The sequence below is a fragment of the Sinocyclocheilus anshuiensis genome, unplaced genomic scaffold (assembly GCF_001515605.1).
Source record: "Sinocyclocheilus anshuiensis isolate Anshui unplaced genomic scaffold, SAMN03320099.WGS_v1.1 scaffold1611, whole genome shotgun sequence".
In the NCBI taxonomy this organism is placed as follows: Eukaryota; Metazoa; Chordata; class Actinopteri; order Cypriniformes; family Cyprinidae; genus Sinocyclocheilus; species Sinocyclocheilus anshuiensis.
In genome coordinates this window covers 178,147-193,726 of record NW_015548275.1, presented here as the reverse complement: position 1 = coordinate 193,726, position 15,580 = coordinate 178,147, and the positions used below count along the sequence as shown (strand labels likewise).

The 15,580-nt window shown below is 38.9% G+C and overlaps 1 protein-coding gene across 1 annotated transcript in view; it reads left to right on the top strand.

The window, feature by feature from the left end:
* Positions 1 to 15,580, top strand: part of LOC107655768 (interferon-induced very large GTPase 1-like) — a 62,611-nt gene that overhangs the window by 30,596 nt on the left and 16,435 nt on the right. The window contains exons 5-6 of the mRNA XM_016443347.1: positions 59 to 1,767; positions 2,430 to 3,892. Of these exons, the coding sequence (XP_016298833.1) occupies positions 59 to 1,767; positions 2,430 to 3,892 (3,172 nt within the window). The remainder of the gene's footprint in view (positions 1 to 58; positions 1,768 to 2,429; positions 3,893 to 15,580) is intronic.

Below are 15,580 nucleotides of genomic sequence, written 5' to 3'. Positions count from 1 at the left end.
CTTTATGCTCTACATCACAAGTATGATGAAAAGTGGTCGACGGTGTTAAAACTGAAAGAGAGCCAAGACAAATCTGAACATCTCAAAGCTGAACAAGCTGACCTTGAGAGAATATCTGAGGAACTTCAAGCTGCAGCCTTTGGATTGGAGCACATCATGAGGGAGATCGGTCAAATCTATGAATCGTGTTCATCTGTGAAGAAGAACAAGAAAGACCTGCAGTCTGACTTTTCTTCTCTCCCGAGTCTTGCAGCAGAGATGATGATCTCTGGATTTCCACTGGAGCTGATGGATGGAGATGCTGCTCATGTTCCTGTGATCTGGATCTCTGCTGTTCTAGATGAACTCATTCAGAAACTGGGAGACCAGAGTGTCTTTGTGCTGTCAGTTTTAGGGATTCAGAGCTCTGGGAAATCCACCATGCTCAATGCCATGTTTGGACTCCAGTTTGCTGTCAGCGCTGGCAGGTGCACCAGAGGAGCTTTCATGCAGCTGGTCAGAGTCTCAGACGAGATGAGAACAATGCTCACCTGTGACTATATTCTAGTTGTTGATACTGAGGGTCTTCGTGCTCTAGAACTGGCTGGAAGGTCAACAAGACATCATGACAATGAACTGGCCACATTTGTTGTTGGTCTTGGAAATCTGACACTGATCAACATCTTTGGTGAAAACCCATCTGAGATACAGGACATTCTTCAGATTGTTGTTCAGGCCATCCTGAGGATGAAGAAGGTCAGACTGAATCCCAGCTGTGTATTTGTGCATCAGAACGTGTCAGACATCACAGCTGGAGAGAAAAATATGGAGGGAAGGAGACGACTGCAGGAGAAACTTGACGAGATGACAAAACTCGCTGCTAAAGATGAAGTCTGTGATGCAGAACGTTTCAGTGATATCATTAAATTTGATGTTCAGAAAGATGTGAAGTATTTTGCTCAGCTTTGGGAGGGCAGCCCACCGATGGCACCACCAAACCCAAACTATTGTGAGAACATTCAAGAACTGAAGAAAACTATTATGTCTCATGCCTCAAAATCACATGGAATGAGGCTGACACACTTGAAAGATCGTATTAAAGATCTCTGGGAGGCTTTACTGAAGGAACGATTCGTCTTCAGCTTCAGAAATTCTCTGGAGATCTCAGCCTACAGGAAACTGGAGACTGAATACAGCAAGTGGTCCTGGAGTCTTCGCAGAGCCATGATGGAAACAGAAAACGAGTTACACAACAAAATAGAAAATGAAGCAATTCATGAGATTGAGGAAACTGATCTTCAGAGAGAACTGAAGAAGACAAATGAAGAAGTGGAAAAATCAATGTCAGAGTTCTTTGAAAAAGACACAGATGCCGATTTACTGATTCAGTGGAAAATGTCATTTGAAACCAAAATCAAAGATGTTCAGGAAAACATTGTGAGAGAGACAAAGAGGAAATTAAATGAGGTTCTTCAGCAACGAGACCTGAGGAAAAAGATTGATGCTCAGAGGACACATCATGAAAACACTCTCTTGGAAAAGAGCAAAGAACTTGCCTTAAAACTCAAAGACAAAGCAAATGATGAAGAAACAGTGAAGAAAGAGTTTGATTTGTTTTGGAAACTGTGTGTGAAAAACATAATCAGAGACACTCCTGCAATCAAAAAGATTGACATATTGACAGATGTAAAAATCCTCCTCAGTGACATCTATAAAAGTGCTCCTGTAGACCACTGGGGTGAGAGCAAGGATATTTTCAAAGTACTGAGTTTTTCTGATTATGTGAAGGTAAAGAAATCCAGTGGAATTACCGGAGCTATCACAAATGCCTACAGATCAGCTAAAGAGAAGTTGGGTTACATTCTATCTAAAGAGGACGAGGCCCAAATAAGATCATTTGTCACAGATGTTTCTCTGCAGACAGACGAAATGATTCAGTCATTTAACATTTCAAAGATGGGCTACAACAAAAGCTGCATTCAACAACTCACAGATTACATCAAGGCAAGAGAAACCGAACACGAGGAAGCATCAGTGCACTATGTGTTCAAGAATGAATTCTTCATGGATTTGGTTCTGTCCATCTCTAAGAGAGCAAACAAGATGATCACTGGCCAACACAGACTGTTCAGGGAAGCCAATGATCCTGTAATATATGTTGACAAGAAGAGAAAAGAATACTATAGTGTTTTCCAGAAACACCTCCATGGAGCTGCATCAGCTGTCATTTTTGGTGAGATCATCTGTCAGAAACTCAGAGAGCCTGTTAAGCAAAGTGTCTACAAGAAGACTGCCAGAGATGTATCAGATGACATTCAAACAGACTGTGAATCACTGAATGGAAACAGATCCAATCTGGAGATACACATCCTGAAAAAAGTGCTCCTGTAGACCACTGGGGTGAGAGCAAGGATATTTTCAAAGTACTGAGTTTTTCTGATTATGTGAAGGTAAAGAAATCCAGTGGAATTACCGGAGCTATCACAAATGCCTACAGATCAGCTAAAGAGAAGTTGGGTTACATTCTATCTAAAGAGGACGAGGCCCAAATAAGATCATTTGTCACAGATGTTTCTCTGCAGACAGACGAAATGATTCAGTCATTTAACATTTCAAAGATGGGCTACAACAAAAGCTGCATTCAACAACTCACAGATTACATCAAGGCAAGAGAAACCGAACACGAGGAAGCATCAGTGCACTATGTGTTCAAGAATGAATTCTTCATGGATTTGGTTCTGTCCATCTCTAAGAGAGCAAACAAGATGATCACTGGCCAACACAGACTGTTCAGGGAAGCCAATGATCCTGTAATATATGTTGACAAGAAGAGAAAAGAATACTATAGTGTTTTCCAGAAACACCTCCATGGAGCTGCATCAGCTGTCATTTTTGGTGAGATCATCTGTCAGAAACTCAGAGAGCCTGTTAAGCAAAGTGTCTACAAGAAGACTGCCAGAGATGTATCAGATGACATTCAAACAGACTGTGAATCACTGAATGGAAACAGATCAAATCTGGAGAAACACATCCTGAAGACACTGGCAGAAGAGGAGGATTTCAACAAATACATGAACTACATTCACAATCCCAGAGATCACTTTAAGAATTTCATCAGACATGAAGTCAGTCAGTTTATCACTGGTAAGTTCAGTGTCAGTGTTTTACCCAAGATGAAGAAGAACACTGAACTCCTGCAGCAGAAGATCATGGACACTGCAAATAAATCTACTGAACATGTTCAAGTGAACAGTGGAGATGTTGGTTTGTGGTTGAAGGGTTTCACAAAGGAGCTCTCAGGTGTGCTGATCTTCTCTGAAAAAGACCTCAGTGGAGTCAAACACGATGATGTTGATGATTTCAACCTCCTAGAAGATGTGATAAGAAACGAACTCCCTGCTATAATGACTGACATCAGTAAAGAGTTTAACATATATGCATTTGATGAAAAACTGGACCTCAAGTTCAGGCCAGATGAGATTCTGATTGATCACTTCTGTCAGTGCTGTTGGGTTCAGTGTCCGTTCTGTACAGCCATCTGCACCAACACCACCAAAGATCATCCTGGAGATCACAATGTTCGCTTCCATCGAGTGGATGGGATCAAAGGTTGGCATTACCATCAAATAGAGCATCTCAGTGCTGATATTTGCACAACTTTAGTGTCAAGTGGTAAAAGATTTTGTGCATCAAAAGAGTGGTTTCCATATAAAGAATACAGAAGAGCAGGAGGTGATTATGCAAAGTGGAGCATCACCTTTGATACCTCTGAGCTGCCATACTGGAAATGGTTTGTGTGCAGGTTCAAGAAAGATCTGGAAAAGCACTACAATAAAAAATTCCAGGGTCAGGGTGAGATCCCAGCTGAATGGAAAAATCTCACAAAAGAGTGTGCAATTGAGAGTTTGAATACGTTAAAATTAAATAAACAAACAGAGCAGAACGTATATGTGCAGAACATAATATAAAGTATAAACATGCCGTTCCTGGATGTTTTGACTGGATGTATTCAAAAATGTTTAATTTCCTGCTTAATATTGGTCTGAAGTGTTTTGTTTCCATATCACAACTAAATGGAATGTTTGAAGATGTGTTATGTTGAGATTGTTGTAACTCTCTCTCGCTCAGGACAAGTTCTTGTCAGTACTTTTTTTTCTTTAAGAGTAACTTGTGTAACCGTGTTAAAAATGTTCCTGTGAATGTTATGTCTTTCACCAAAATGTCTATATTTTTGTTCAGTTAATTATTGTTGTGCGACCTCCAGTGTCAACATTAAGTAATTAGTGGGTTGTTCGACTTTTACCTGTGAAACCACTCCCTTCCCCCGAGCAGAGAAGTGTATCTGATGTTGAGAGGGGTAGGTAAATGAGCTCTAGCAAAATGTGTGTTTTTTAATAGTACGTTAATCTCACAAATAATGTTAAATTGAACGTTCAGTGATGTTGTGTAATATGTTAGTTGATTGTGATTGTATGACCAACGTTGTTGTTTAGATGAAATTTGCGTAGCATGACTAACAACATATTTAGACTCAAATGCAAGTGAATCTCTTTTTTTGTATGTATATATATATATATATATATATATACAGTATATGTATAAATGCCCACTGTATCACCAGAGAAAATATATTTCTCCTTGTGTTACAGAATAAACAACACATGCATCGAAAGCTCTAGTGTCTGTCCGGTGATTAGAGTGTTACATTTGTACAACGTTTTACTGAGAAATTTTGATGTGCTCTATGTATGTTTATCAGTGTTTATAAAATATAAAATAAAATATATCTCTTCAGAAGACTTGGATTAGACCGCTCTATTCGTATCCCAGGTGAAAAATAAGTACTCTTAAATGTATTAAAGGGGTCATTAGATGAACATTTTCCACAAGTTGGCATGATTTAGTAGGGTCTTCATGAAATGTCTGTAACATATTTTGCTTAAAAACACTAAATGGCTGTGTAAAAAACACCCCTTTTGCCTTGTCAAAAACAACTCTGCTCACACCAACCCGTTTTGGTGTATGTCTCTTTAAATGATAATGAGTTACTGCGCACCCCACCCCCCTTCCGTCCGTTGTGTCGAAAATAAAACAAATCCACTCCTCTCTTGTCTCCTTAGTAGAGAACTACTAAGAGCTACTATATAGGTTCATAATTAATGTGAATTATGCATAATGTATAATTAATTCTAAAGTGAAGATCATGGTAACCCACTAGTAATGACTCGAGTGTTACCAAATCTAGCAAAAGGAATTACTATCCAGAATCTTACAAAAACCTTGAAAGCTTACAATGATTTCAGTAATTACTAGAGTTATCCTGTTATTCACGTTATATTACTAGAGTTATCGTGTTATTAACTTTAGAATACTGATCCAAGTAATTAGTTATCTCGGCCCTCCACCAGCTGGGTAAACTCTTCCGCGATGCCTGGCGGCGGCACTGGATAGCCCTCGGTTGACGGCCCGAAACTCCTCCGCCGCCCGGTGGACGGCGACGGCTCCTCCGGGTTCGGGCAGCCGGCAGGAGTCCCCCGTTCCCTGCTCCTCCCCATCATGGCGGATGGCAGCAGGCTCCGGCCTCAGGCGAACGGCGGCGACTCCTCCGCTCCCTCACGGACGGCAGCCGTCCCTCTACATTCCAGACTTCGCTGTTTCTCTCTCCGAGGCTCGCTGAGAGAGGAGAAACGGGAGAGCAGGGCTGCCTTCAATGAAGGCGGTCCGCGAGTGGAGAAGAGCGAGGCTCATGCTCTGAGTGAGCATTCTGTCTCAGTGAGCGTGCAGTCTCTGCGTGGGGGCTGCCCAAACAGGCGACGCACTCACTGCCCTTCTGCATCATGCAAGATTCCCTGCATGAGCCACACTCGCAGCGCGACATTTGCAACAACGTCGTTAGAAATTTTGCTCTTTTAGAACTTACCTCTTAGAAATAAGCTCTTTTAGGCTCGCCAGATGGCGGCAGGGGATAAGCTGGGACCGCTGTTGCTGCGACGCTGAAGGCGGCGGAGAAGCGGCGAATCAGCCGAGCAGAGGGTCGCTGGTTCAGCTTGATCCGCTGAGAAGGCGATTCTACAGCGAGAGGCTTTGAGTCTCGTAGATCAGCAAAGAACTTAGTCGTCGCGTCAGTCGAAGTAACCTGAGGATCCTATGGCGAAGTGCCGCTTATATAGCCAGATGCCCCGCCCATTCTGGTGCGCCTAGTCGCCATAGGCTCGTAAATATTTTATTATATCTTTTCGTGTGACAACACTAAAGAAATGACACTTTGCTACAATGTAAAGTAGTGAGTGTACAGCTTGTATAACAGTGTAAATTTGCTGTCCCCTCAAAGAGATGAGCAAATAAGAGAGTGGTAAGTATGGCTTAATCTCATATCAGTGAATGAGAGGTTTAATTAATAGACTATTGGGGCTCTGAGTGTCATGTTAACTTTAGAATTCAGCACTTCTGTTGTAGAGATGTCGGGCCTGTTCTAACCTTATGTTCAGTGTAACACAGTGTGCTGTATGGTGACGACAGACAAGAGGATAAAAACGGATGCTCATGTCAAGCTTGATGAGGATTTAGTCCAAGCTTTGAAAGGTAAACTGAGAACAGTAAAATAAATTCTAATACATATCTACTAATAATGGACGTATAGTACTTTGTTCTTGCTGCTTTAAGTGCTTTAATGTATTGACTCGGATGTTCATCATACATGAGTTTATGGACAGTCAATCCTGAATTCTTATAATGTTGTTCAAGCTGCCTACTTTTAACCTCAAGAGCTGTGAGTTTAGTGGTGTACAAAGGGGATGATTTACTAAATGAAACAGCATTCTCTCCTAGTGGTGAACATATCCAAAGCAGATGATAAAACAGAATTATAGTGATCGACAATTCCAACTGTTGGGTGTTTTGAGATCCAGGATGAAAAACTATCAAAATTAATATTCTTGACATTTCTAAAACTAATGACCCTTTTTTGAGTAAATCTTGGAGAAGAAACAAGTAGCTTAAAGGTGAGAAGCTTATGGTCACTAATACATACAATAAAAAAATTAACCTATTGTTAAAATTGTCATTACTATATTACCGTAGGGGGGGTCACGTGGGACCGTTGAACAAGATGGAGGTCTGAGGACTAGCAGAATTTTCTACGTTGTTTTCATGACAGATTTAAACACCATCACTAAAACCACAGACTTTATTGCATTTTACAAAACGTCCCAACTTTTCTGGAACTGGGCTTGTATAGCTAACATTAAAGGAGTAGTTCACTCATACAAAAATTACCTGTTGTATTCCATGTAGTAAAACATTAAAAGTACTACACAAAACTAGTGTGGTAATTATGTGTTATTGTGTTGTTTTTTGAGATGCTTTACAGCATTCTTGTAATATATAATGTAATATATATATATATATGTGATATTCCTGTGGTACTACTGTCATATTTTTGCAGTAATACCTGGCTTTCCTGTAATAATCCTGTGGTCCTTTTGTTATATTTTTGTGGTATTCCTGTAATGATTTTGCAGGATTGTTTTCTAGAACTTTATGGTAAGAGTTAATATGCTATGATATTCCTGCAAGAAAACCATGGTATTACTAGCATACTTGTCATAATCTTAAAAAGGGTACACATACAAAAATTTAACATACCATACTACATCAGTAGCCCCTAACCGGGACTAAACGTCAAAAATGATTGATGACTTTGGCCTTTTGACATCGTAATCATATTCATATGTGACCTCTGATCTCATAATACTATCCAGATGCGGAAATCGGCATGCGTGAAATTCCAACGTCAACCTTTGAGCTCCTGTGAGGAAATATGTTGTTTGTACGTGTCCGACCGGTGACAAAACCATAAATGTGCTGTCAGATTGTATGGTCCGTTCCCACATCCGGATGCATCTGCGGTCCGCATGCTCAGGTATCCGGTTGCATTTTTGGTCACTCTCACTCTCTCTCTCTCTCTCTCTCTGTATGGGAGATGTGAGAAAAAGATATTGGTTTTAAGGATAATATCATAATAAAAAAAAAAAAATTCTAACGGACTCTCTCTCTCTCTCTCTCACTCACACACACACACACACACACACACACGTTTGCTTAGCTATCTAAATGGGAACACTACACAGACTCCTATTGTTTTTTATCTACAGCTAATTATACATTTTACATCCTAACACTAATCCATCACAGAAAACGTTACGTCTTACAAATTAAACAAATAATCGATGTGATTCATAAGTAATTTTCTCATGGGACTCAATAAAATGGCCCATGCAATGTCAAAATGTTCATGCTCCTCTCTTTGAGAGGTCGCTTGGCCCCACAGTGTAGGTTAAACAAGTACACACATTCAATCTCAGAGTCCTATTCTCTTCTTTTAAATGAAATTAAAATATATGAATTATGCGATCACACACAATATAAAACAAAGCAAAACATTTACACTAGTTTTAGTCGTCACTAAAAATATAAAAACGTCGTACATTTTACCAGGATCGGGAAAAAATATATATTTTAACAGGCCAAACGATCAGGGCTATTGGGGGCCCCGACATGTACGGACATGTCATTGTCATGTTTTATGCAGACTTTACATTGACATAATTCAATTCAGTTTAATTCACGTTTATTTGTATAGCTTTTCACAAAACAAGTTGCAAAACAGTTTCACAGAAAAACATCATATTTAGAAACTTTAATATTTATATTTACATTATATTAATTCATTTTATACACTATCCTCTAAACCTACCATCGCAGTAAACTTTCTACATTTTTATATTTTCAGAAACATAATTTAGTATAATTTATCATTTAAAAAGTTGTTTCTTCGCACAGGTCAATCATTTTGAGTATTACTATACATCTGGTTTGCGGGGACACTCCATAGACATAATGATTTTTTTACTGTACAAACTGTACACACTGTACACCTACCCATAACACAAAAAATTCTGCATGCACTTACATTTTTAATTAAATATTGTTTTTAAGCGATCTGAATTATGACGCCACAAGAAATTTCATCATAAACCACATTCACCTTGTTATATCAGTGTAATACCCATGTCATTATACAAATTTGTGTTCTGATAAATCATATAAACAAGCACATACATAAACATTACAAGCTAAAATAGACGCTGTACACATTTTGTTTGTTGGACTGTATATGACTGTAGGGGAGGCCTTCTCTCTAAGGGCCGGCAGCATTCAGTGTTTATAGAAATAAATTAACATTCAGAAAATTACTCCCTACTTGAGATTGTTTGACTAAATTGATATTACTTTAAGCATATGTTTTGTACACTTTTGGCAGATTTGCTAGAGGGGCTATGTCACCTTGTTGTAATGTGATCGCAATTAAGAACCATAACATTATACTACATGCCCTAGAAAAAGGTTATAGACACAGTCTTTTATACAGGAAATATGTTTGTGCAACATAAATATGTATATTATAACAAATACCTAATACTGAAATCCTCTATTATGAAAGTTTTAATGTTGATTTTGATGACCTACCCCACCAGCTGATGCCACTCTATTCTTTTTCATTGTTTGTTTTTAGATGAAGACTATTCTCAGACTTTGGTCAAACATTCCATGAGTGTTCGCAGGAAAACATGAACAAAAATACAGTATAAGATCATTAAAGTAAAGTCCTTCTACAAGAGAGTGTTTAAACTGAGATTGTGATGTACTTTAGAGCTTTTTCTGCTCTGTCTACAAAGCGGCCACGCGACACACACAAGGCCTCAATCTTATTATTTCTTTGTTACATGTACATCTATTTCATTTAGAGCACATAAAGTTACACATTACAAGTTGAAGATGGTGTGGAAACACTATTCTCTTTGTACTCGTCTCTAAACACGACTTTAACGGGGTCATATGATGCTGTTAAAAAGAACATTATTTTGTGTATTTGGTGTAATGAAATGTGTTTATGCGGTTTAAGGTTCAAAAAACACATTATTTTCCACATACTGTACATTATTGTTTCTCCTCTATGCCCCACCTTTCTGAAACGCGTAGATTTTTACAAAGCTCATCGTTCTGAAAAGCGAGGTGTGCTGTGATTGGCCAGCTATCCAGTGCGTTGTGATTGGCCGAATACCTCAAGCGTGAGACGGAAATGTTACGCCCCTTACCATATTGTGATGATGCCCTTTCCTGCCGGAGCGTAACATAAAATCATGTCTGCATTTGTGATCGGAGAAATGACAAAAGTGCTACTCTACACTGCCCAAAACTCGTGTTTGAATCATCAGTGGCAAATTCTTTAATATAAAAAACTTACTTACAGTCTGTGAGTCAGAACAGCCGGCATTGTAGTCTACTCTACCAGGATCAGGAAACAGTCCTCCATAAAATGTGCTGCACACATCTGAATATTTGGGTTGAACTGTTCTGGAACAGTGTTGTAAATACAACTTAACCACTGATTTCTAGTCGTGTCCTCTTTCGGAAGACCAAACAAAGTAGTTTCGCTTTCACAACGAAGCACAGCGTCACACGCGGCGGCGGCCTAGAGTGAGCTGAGGCCGGTGAGCTTGAGAACGGCGCGGCCGGCGGGCTTGCGGCAACCACATGTGACGACCCTGGGCTGGACTCTGCTTCGTCCACGGTGAAAGCTGAACCGGCGATCCACAGCGTGAAGATGATGTATTTCCTCAGCGATCAGCACGGATCAGTTCCAGGCATGACGAAACGGATATCGTCCTCTTTTGGAAGACCAAACAAAGTAGTTTCGCTTTCACAACGAAACACAGCGTCTTCACGACATGGCGGCAGCAACAATACTACAGCGAGAATAAAAGTTACGCCTTCTTTCTTTGCGTGAACATTTGGGCGGCGTTATGCAAATCTTCCCACATCGTGACGTAGATATGTGGGGGCGTGTTAGAACGAGACGTTTTAGGTAGGCGTGGTTGACTCTTAACTTTTATAAAGAATATCTCTTTGGATTTGAGACTTTAGTCTTTGCAACTTTACAGATCTTCTTTATGCACCAAGAGCTTGTAACACTTCAACGAGAAAGGAAAAATTTAAATTGCATTATATGACCCCTTTAATAAATCAGTTGTTTTAAGCGAAAGCGATGATTCAGTCTGTTTTATTCAGTCTTTGTGTTTTAGGCGTCCACCTTTTAGTTTTGTTACAGGAAACAGGTACGACTGTAACTGCGTGTTGTCATGTCTGGCTGTTCTTCTTTAAGAAATCATAAGGCCAGCAGCTTTTAACATCTCTTAATTCTCTTAATTTTTCACAATTAATTAATTGTGAAAATTTTTTCCCAATTGTAAATGTTTGTTTAGCTTAAATATTAGTTTATAGTCAGTTACAAAAGTGTCAGGCATGAAGCTTATATGTATTTTTAAATAATTATAATAAAGTTACAGGTTTCCGGTAGTTCGGCGAACACTTGACAGAGTGTTACTCAAACAGTCCTCCGTGTTATCTTTTAATAAAATATTCCATTGAATGTCACTAACACAAATTCTGTAACAGCGTTCATAAATTAATATAACCGTAAATCTTTATAGAGACAATAAGAACAATATAGTCTAACAACACAAACACAAATGATTGTTCTAACTCACACACCAGACTGATCCCTGGTAAGTACGCCTAAAATTGCTAGATATCTTGACTTTAATAAAATATCGCTTTAACCCGTCCTCTTCATTCGAGACGTTTACGTTATACTATCCTAGTTTATATCAGATACAAGATCATTTCTTAATAATTCTCTTCCATCTACACTCGTACATTCTATTCAGCTACTAGTTTTCTTTTTTATTCAATTGATTTAAAAAATACAAACTTCCTCAGAGGTTCTCATGAACCTGAACCTCATGAGTTTACACTTGTTTAGTTTGCAAGAACAACTGGTGATAATTTAAGAGATAGTATCTCACTGAATGTGTTAAAGCGCACGTTTTATGACTGTTGAAGGCGTCACGTCCCTATAGCCCCTACCTACATTCAGAATTTGGTATTTAAATAAGGTTTAGCACTCAGTTATACGCGGCGGACATTTCTACATTGTTACAATGGCCACCACCGCTCCAAACACTCCTGAAACAAGAGCGATGTGTGTAACAACGCAGAGAAGTTCTGTTGAAACGGGTGAAGATGCACACGGGGAAAGACGTGGTCCGACAAAGATTGGCCATGAATATGAAAATTTTGTGAAGCAAGATTTCTCTGTGTCTGATGAACGCGTGGGAAGATTTGTGTTTGACAAGACATTGCAGACTGTGAAACTCTACGTTTTGGAATCTTACGAGGAATATACATCTGAATGTAACCACCTGCTTTTGACCGCCATAGACTGGGCATACTTTTACAATCAAATTTAGAGAGAATTTAATTATGGTAGAAAAATTTGGTACTTTTTCCAGTGGGACGGTGCCACACGAGGTGAGGTACCGTGCGACGAAGCCACCAGAAAACATATACATATCAGCTTGTTGGAACAAAACGTTTCATGACCAAAATTATCTTATGCTGGTAAATAAACATCGGGAGGACTCTGAAACAAACTTTTTGTCTCAAAGCAGCGACGAGTCTGACTCTGATGAGTATGATCGTGACTGGCCTATCCCCGAGGACAACCCTTTCGAATGCGTGACTGGTCTATCCCTGAGGACAACCCTTTCGAATGCTGCAAAACTAGTCTATATTTTGAGCAGAGCGACGACCTGTGTTAAACACCATTTTCTCAACAATAAACAAACTGTTTCAGTCAAGTTAAATTATCATGTCTGTGTATTCAGTATAATTATGTATCCAGTATAACAAACCTGAAGAACAGGTGTTCCTTGCTGTGTTCCTTACTGTATGTTTAATAATCCACTATTGGATTCAGTTTTCCCATATTTATCCATTAAATGTGATATATCACCTTTTTTTTTTAATTGTACCTGAAACTATTTGCCAATGTTTTAATTAAGAATTCTTTTAAATGACCGAGTTACCTCATAACCTTTAATCAAAATATCTTCCGGTCAAAAACGACAGAAATCTCTTTGGTGGCATATGCGAGGCTTCGCCGGTCAAAGCACATCCCTATCCAGGACCCCTTCACCCTCCACTTTTGAGTGCAACGCCCCCATCTCAACTACCAGTCAACAGTCGAAACAAGACCTCTTCCCCAACAATTTATTTTGCTCAAATGTACGGCGCTATACAGAAGATCCGTCACTACATCCTCATGACTACAGCTACGCTACATAGCACCCTCTGTAAGCGAACAGCGGCCATCCTGATAAACTCTGCAGTTATTGCGTACTTTTCCTAGATCTACGAACAATACCGGTTTGACAGAGCGGTGATACTACAACTTTCTTATTGATCAAAATGTTACCTACACGGACTGACAGAATCAGCTTCTACAATCCAATTTGTCTGATCCTGAAGCACTGCATTTTTCACATTTTTCAATTAATATCGCTTCGGGGGGATCTAAACCATAAGCCCGAAACTGAAATTGCACAAGGCCTGGACCGTCGTGGATTAAAACAGTCAATCCAGATTCAAGGAAAGGGCTACAACATTTTCTATCGATTAGGAGACAAAGTTTAGGTCTTGGAGCGAATCAAATTCTGAAAATGTCGTCTGACGCTACGCAAAAGCTGATGTAGCAAGCATGGAGTTCTGGTGCTGCTGCGGATGAGCAACTGGAGTGCGACTGCGCCACGGGAAAAACGTGTCCTGTAAACGGCGTCATAGACTCTACATTTAAACAATGTTACAGAGACCAAATGATTGATCTGATGTGTAAGATCATCGATCATGCATGCGATCCAAACCATGACTGTACGGGGGACTACAAGCATGAAACAAATCTCAAGAATGAAATGGACGTTGTAAGACGAGCATGTTTATTACCAGCAAAGAGCCAATCTGTGTAACTACCAGAAAAATTCTGGATGTGATGTCTGAATGTAGCGGTGAGATGTACGTTAACGAGGTTCTCTGTCTGTGTATGTGTGTAACGGATTTATGTGTGACGCTTGTTTCAAAACATGATGGTTCCATGATATGTGAAATTATTGAGGCGGTAGTCAATTTCATCCTAGAACGTGACATGATGGCATGCAGAGATTTTCTTTTCTGGCTAGACCACTGTTTGTAATAACAATTTGATCATTTTCTTCACATAATAAAAGGTAAATAGAAGGTTGAATCACTTCACTCATTATCCTTTTCTCCTAGTTCAATTTTTGGATTTTAATGATTTTGCATACCTGGATAGTCTAACACAGTACACAAAGTACAAGCAATTCAATAAAAAAGAAAACGAGTAGACCTAATAGAATGTATGAGTGTAGACGGAAGAGAATTATTAAGAAACGATCTTGTATCTGATATAAACTAAAATAATATAATGTAAATGTCTCAAATGAAGAGGACGGATTAAAGCGATATTTTATTAAATCAAGCAAATTCACAGAAATATTGTCCTCTAACATCTCTAACATGACAGCAAAAACTAGGAAACAAAGCGCAAGGCCTAGCAATTATGATTAGATGCTAAACAAATTCAAACAGAAAGAACGAACAAAATCACGGAAACATAAAATTGTACTGGTTTCTTAGTGTAACGCCATGAAAAACTTTGCGGTTTATATCTCACAACGGTGTGACAAGGCCTAGCGCAGTAGCGCCTTTACACACTAGGATAAAGTCAAGATATCTAGCAATTTTAGGCGTACTTACCAGGGATCAGTCTGGTGTGTGAGTTAGAACAATCATTTGTGTTTGTGTTGTTAGACCATATTGTTCTTATTGTCTCTATAAAGATTTGGACGTTTATATTCATTTATGAACGCTGTTACAGAATTTGTCTTAGTGACATTCAATGGAATATTTTATTAAAAGATAACGCTGAGGACTGTTTGAGTAACACTCTGTCAAGTGTTCGCCGAACTACCGGAAGCCTGGAACTTTATTATAATTATTAAAAAATACATATAAGCTTCATGCCTGATACCTTTGTAACTGACTATAAACTAATATTTAAGCTAAACAAACATTTACAATTGTGAAAAATTAAGAGAATTAAGAGATGTTAAAAAACTGCTGACCTCATGTTTTGTTAAAGAAGAAGAACAGCCAGACATGACAATGCACAGTTACAGTTGTACCTGTTTCCTGGAACAAAACTAAAAGACGGACGCCTAAAACACAAAGACTGAATAAAATTGACTGAATCATCGCTTTTACTTAAAACAACTGATTTATTAAAGTCGTGTTTAGAGACGAGTACAAAGAGAATAGTGTTTCCACACCATCTTCAACTTGTAATGTGTAACTTTATGTGCTCTAAATGAAATAGATGTACATGTAACAGAGAAATAGTAAGATTGAGGCCTTGTGTGTTCGCGTGGTCGCTTTGTAGACAGACCAGAAAAATCTCTAAAGTACATCACAATCTCAGTTTAAACACTCTCTTGTAGAAGGACTTTACTTTAATGATCTTATACTGTATTTTTGTTCATGTTTTCCTGCGAACACTCATGGCATGTTTGACCAAAGTCTGAGAATAGTCTTCATCTAAAAACAAACAATGAAAAAGAATAGAGTG